Source organism: Onychostoma macrolepis, chromosome 10 (assembly GCF_012432095.1).
Source record: "Onychostoma macrolepis isolate SWU-2019 chromosome 10, ASM1243209v1, whole genome shotgun sequence".
In the NCBI taxonomy this organism is placed as follows: domain Eukaryota; kingdom Metazoa; phylum Chordata; class Actinopteri; order Cypriniformes; family Cyprinidae; genus Onychostoma; species Onychostoma macrolepis.
In genome coordinates, this window is record NC_081164.1 from 17,050,685 (window position 1) to 17,056,409 (window position 5,725).

Here is a 5,725-nt window from a genome sequence, read left to right on the forward strand (position 1 = left end):
ACTTAAAGGGGTCATGAACTGAGAAAACAAAATTCCCTTGATTTTTTGACATAAAAACATCCTGTAAGTTTCAGAACTCAAAACTTCCTCGTTAGTCTAAAAACAGCAAACATACACAACTATTAACCAATCATACGTGATGAGGGAGGTCAAAACAGGACAGAAAATAACCTATTACTTTAAATTATGTTTTGAGATGTAAAACTCTTGATAACATTATCAGTGGACCTCAGAGAACAGTACAAAATAATAAAAAGGGGAGTTCATGACCCTTTAATTAGCTTTTCATCAACTCACAAACCTCCTCTAGTTCCTGCGCAAACCCCAGTTTGGGAAACCCTGACATGTTGTTGATAATAAAGAATAGAATATATTTTCTTTCTGTTTGTTTTTATATCAGCTGGGTACAAAATTCCTACTGAAATCTATGTGATAAATAAGCTAACGTTAGGTCAAAAGTAATCTAAAAGGAGTTAGAATACATTACCTAAAATGTGTAATCTAATAGATTACATTACTCCCACAAATAGGCCTACAGCATCCATTTAACACATTTGTGACACGCCACAGACAATCCCACACTCAAACTGACATGTATTTTTAATGTATTTCTGTAGGTTTCCAATGTTTCCAGTGTATATACAAGATAGTGTAATTTTTCCCGCACAAAGTGGAAGATGTCGCCTTGTTTTATGTTTTAAGGGGAAACTGTAATAAATGTATTGTTCTTTGTTTGCTCATGTTAGTTAACACATTAATTAACATTAACTAATGGAACCTTATTGTAAAGTTTTACCAACATTTTTTATGTCAAAATAAGTCTGACATAATAAAAGTGCGTCTATTACAAGTTTCAGCATTTACCGTGAAAAATGTACGCTGTTTACAGCAGCCAGGAAAGATCGCTCCGGCACCACGTGACTGCGGGTTCCGGCTCGTGGTTGCTATGGCGATGACGGTAGGATTTGATGCGGAGAGTCAGTACGCATTCAGCAGGAATTAGACTGCGCTGCAGGAATATCCGTGAGTAAACCGAACCTATTCATTTTATACAGTCTCAGCAGGTCTTAATGAGCTAAAACGACGATAAGAAGTGTTTCTGAAGGATTTTTAAATTGAGAAAATACCAACTGCGCCGTTACAGCGCTATGTTGTGTTGTCAGTCAGGTACAAAAAATGCAGCTCTGTGCATTTAGTGTTTATAGAGGAATTGACTTTTTTTAAAACCATAAACATTTTCTACAGTCTTCTGTATGTATTAAATAACTCTACCAAAATATATCAACAAGATTTCTTGCTTGTCTAAAAATAACAAATTATTGTTATTAAATTATTAAAATCCAGTTATTATGGATTTGCTAGATATATGGCTAACTGTTATATCTAGTATACACTTACTGTATTAAGTATGCTATACAAAGCAGTTCAGGTTGATGTAAACGTACAGAGTAAACACAGCAGGTTATCTGGTTGTGCTGCTTCACAGGCGAGTTTCCCTGGACAACCTGCTGACAAGACAATGCATTTCAGCCCTCCTGTCAGCAGAGACAGGATCATATCCACATTTCCAAAGGTACTTAAGGTCACAGTCTAAACTCACTTTATGTCAATTATTTACAGGTACTTTAATGGAATAGATCATCCTGTATTTGAAAAGATTGATTCATCCAGTATGATTCATATTGCAAGTCGTACTGTACAGGAAATTCAGCAAGCGTTCTGTAAACTGTTGCCAGCACATCAGATTAGTATATTGAGAATGTGTGACATCCACAGAGGAGCCTCAGTGCAGATGGATCCGTCAGGATCACAGGACTGCTGCTAATTCTGCTCAAATAAAAAGGCTTCCCCCAGCTGTTTCCTGTACTAGTTTTCACAGTAGTGGGGTGATATTAAGGGCAAATGTATCATATTTACTTTCTGGCCTTTATTGTGAATGATTTCAAAATGGTATAGGAACAGACAGCTTTGCAGTAGACTAGACAAAACTACTGTTCTTACTCACTTTATTGCCAAAACCTGATGAGTTTATCAGCATTTATAGCTCTGTTCTATTATTCTGTAGTATTATAATCCACAAGCCTGCCTACAGATGAAGGATGATTGGAATACAAAAGCCAAGATGGCTTGCCAAGACCGGGCAGCACGTCAGCAAGGGTTGATTCATTTTTATTATTTTTTTTTTTCTAAAAGTTTCTAAAGAATTATATGAATTCTATGATATAAATTGTTACAGATATTGATACTGTTATAGATAAATTGTTATAGATATTGATACATTACCGTCAAAAGTTTGGAATAATTATGATTATGCCATTTATACTGTATATATAGAAAGAGAGAGATTACTAGTCCATTTATTATATAATTATATTCATATTATCTTCTAGGTTTGACAGGCTTAAGATGTCAAAAGCAGTAGTGGTTGGAGATCTCAATGTGGGAAAGACATGTTTAATAAACAGGTAAAGTGTATACAGGAGGTTTATTTAAATGGATAGTTCCAAACCCGTAAGACATTCTGACTGTCCATAGACATCTGACCCGCCAACGGAAGTACCATGTTCAAGGCCCAGAAAGGTACTAAGGTCATCGTTAAAATAGTCCATGTGTGATATCACGAGAATACTTTTTGGGTGCAAAGAAAAAAGTAATGGCAATTTCTTCTCTTCCGTGTCAGTCCTCAACGTGTGTTCACGATAGTACCACGACGTATGAGTCATTTTTTTACAAGGTATGTCTAGAGAAGAATTGTTGAATAGCCATTAGTTTTGTTTTCAATGCGCACAGAAAGTATTCTCGTAGCTTCATAAAATTACAGTTGGACCACTGATGACACATGGACTGTTTTATCGATGTCCTTACTACCTTTCTGGGCCTTGAATGTGGCAGTTGCATTGCTGTCTATACAGGGTCAGAAAAGTCTCTAATTTCTTCAGAAATATCTTAATTTGTGTTCCGAAGATCTTATGGGTTTGGAACAACAATGAGGATGAGTAATTAATGACAGATTTTTCATTTTTGGGTGAACTAACCCTTTAAATGATACATGCTGTATTTTTCATGGACATTAAGTTCCATTATGTGTATGTATATAATAGGTTCTGTAAAGATGTGTTTGAGAGAGACTACAAGGCTACTATAGGTGTTGACTTTGAGATTGAGAGATTTGAGCTATCTGGGCTGCCCTTTTCTCTTCAAATGTGAGTATTTTTTTCTGAATTATTTAAATAACATGTCTGTTTATTTGAAATGTTCATATCTTTTATATTAGTTTCTGCACATTACAATATTTGCAGATGGGACACTGCTGGTCAGGAAAAGTTCAAATGCATCGCATCAGCATATTACAGAGGAGCTCAAGGTAAAATGTAGGTTCTCATTTAAAGGAACAGCACACACAAAAATTAACATTTGCTAAAAATGTACTCACCCTCAGGTCATTTAAGATGTACTGTAGATGAGTTTGTTTCTTCATGGGAACAGATTTGGAGAAATGTATTGTTACATCACTTGCTCACTAAAGGATCCTCTGCAGTGAATGGGTGCCGTCAGAATGAGAGTCCAAACAGCTGATAAAAACATCCCAATAATCCACAAGCGATCCACACGACTCCAGTCCATCAATTAATGTCTTTTGAAGTAAAAAGCACAAATCCAATCCATCATGAAGATGTTTTTAACTTTAAATCAGGAGAAAAATGTGGATTTCACTTTGTGAATCAGGAGATAAATATGCACAGATCAAGCACCGTTTATAAGCAAAATCAGTCCAAAACAATTCTTAACAAATATGACAGTAGATTCTGATGTGAAAGGATAACAGGGGATGGACTTTTTTACTGGATTATTATGGCAACAGTTTAAAGTTAAAACACTTTAAAGATGGATTAGTTTTCTTACAAACATACAGCTTTTTACAAGACATTAATTGATGGAGTGGAGTTGTGTGGATTACTTGTGGATTATTGTTTTTATCAGCTGTTTGGACTCTCATTCTGACGGCACCCATTCACTGCAGAGGATCCTTTAGTGAGCAAGTGATGTAATGGTACATTTCTCCAAATCTGTTGTGTAAAAGAAACTCAAACTCAACTACATCTTGGATGATCTGAGGGTGAGAACATTTTTGGTATTTTTTCATTTTTGGGTGAACTATTCTTTTAATACTCCAGATCAGAGTCTGTTTAAACCCCAATATAATCCTTTCTGTTTCTTCTCTAAAAGTTATTATTACTGTCTTCGACATGGCGGATATCAAGAGCTTGGAACACACACAGTAAGTAAAACCTGTAGTAGTGTTTTGAAGATCGAATTTGTGTTTTGTGTTGTGTTTTGTCAAGGAATTGTAATTTTTATGATTTTTTGTTTGTTTCTCAGACAATGGTTAAAAGAGGCACTGCAGGAAAATGAACCAGACTCCTGTTTTGTTTTCATGGTTGGCACAAAAAGAGACCTCCTGGTGAGAATAGTCCCCACTGACAAGCATGCATATGTACACATACCACTTGTAAAAGCTATTAAAGACTCCTGCTGTTCTTATGTGAAGTCTGCAGAAGAGTGCCAGAGGACAGAGAGTGATGCCATAAAGATTGCAGAAGAAATGAACGCTGAGTTCTGGTCGGTGTCCTCAAAAACAGGTACATTCTGTTTATGTACATACATATACACGTACTTAATAGTTGTTGCTTGCTATGTCCATTACAAAAACTACAAGATGGATACTACATGTAACTGTTACTGCTATGGGTTTGAAGGGGAAAACGTCCAGGAGTTTTTCTTTCGCGTGGCAGCTCTGGCCTTTGAAGATGCCATTCTGAAGGACCTAGAGATAGAAATCAGCACCACTCAGATTGGAGATGGAAGTATTCTCGGTAAGAGATTGAACTCTGAAATCATAAAACAGCGATGTTCACTTATGTAAATGTTGTGTTGTATTGAGTAAATTAATGTGGGTTTGTTATTTCAGATGATAAAGCACTGGAAGATGCTCAAGAAAAACCAAAGAAGAAGTCCTGTTGTTGACCCTCAGTGGTCTAAGAAGAAGAACTAACCAATTTGTATTACAGGACATAATAAATATTTAACCTAGTAGAAAACAAAGTGTTTTTGGTTGACATAACCAACCTCTGAGTTGGGGCATCACTAATGTACTCTCTGAGAGGGGCCACCTTATCAGAATACACATAAAAATAAGGGACTGACATCCGAGATGATTTCAAACATTTGATATATACTGTAGTATTAACGTCAGTATTTTGTACTGCTGCATAAACTGCCCTTTAATAATTGCATTGTATTTTTCCTTTTTGTATTTTTTTTTTTATCTTCCTTTGGCAGACAAAATAAACATACATTATAAGTGTGCACAGCTTATGAAATTGTTATTAGTGTTTGTCTTTACGTTACCCAAGCCTGAGAAATGTACAGCAGTGATAGAAGGAAACATTGTTTATCAGAAAAGAAGCATAGTTTGATCGTTTACAAATATAATCATAAAGTGTAACAGATGGCTAGACTTTGTAGGCTACTATTTGAGCTTTTTCTACAAAGAAAGCAAAATACATTATCATACCTTCTGAAATGGTAAGATCTTTACTTCGAAGTGTTTATTATATTATATTTATTATATTATGCTGTAAACGAGGCGGACTTATTCCTGACCGCTAATCTCCAATACGCTAGGTGGCGCTGTGCATTTCTCTATTATCATAATTCCGAAGAA

The 5,725-nt window shown here is 35.7% G+C and overlaps 1 protein-coding gene across 1 annotated transcript; it reads left to right on the forward strand.

Annotated features, from left to right (window-relative positions):
- Positions 1-914: 914 nt before the first annotated feature.
- On the forward strand, positions 915-5,367 carry rab36 (RAB36, member RAS oncogene family). The gene is made up of 11 exons (XM_058789546.1): positions 915-1,023; positions 1,487-1,573; positions 2,066-2,157; positions 2,391-2,465; positions 3,102-3,203; positions 3,300-3,364; positions 4,228-4,279; positions 4,381-4,462; positions 4,550-4,640; positions 4,758-4,874; positions 4,970-5,367. Exons 2-11 carry the CDS (start codon positions 1,520-1,522, stop codon positions 5,023-5,025), a joined length of 786 nt encoding a protein of 261 aa, XP_058645529.1. The 5' UTR covers positions 915-1,023; positions 1,487-1,519; the 3' UTR covers positions 5,026-5,367.
- The last annotated feature ends 358 nt before the right edge of the window (positions 5,368-5,725 follow it).

What these genes read in the sequence shown, in the direction of transcription:
- rab36 (XM_058789546.1), top strand. Translation starts at nt 1,520, where the DNA reads ATGCATTTCAGCCCTCCTGTCAGCAGAGACAGGATCATATCCACATTT. An exon ending in CTGCCCTTTTCTCTTCAAAT is followed by an intron (nt 3,204 to 3,299) that starts GTGAGTATTTTT and finishes CAATATTTGCAG; the next exon opens with ATGGGACACTGCTGGTCAGG. An exon ending in GTCGGTGTCCTCAAAAACAG is followed by an intron (nt 4,641 to 4,757) that starts GTACATTCTGTT and finishes ATGGGTTTGAAG; the next exon opens with GGGAAAACGTCCAGGAGTTT.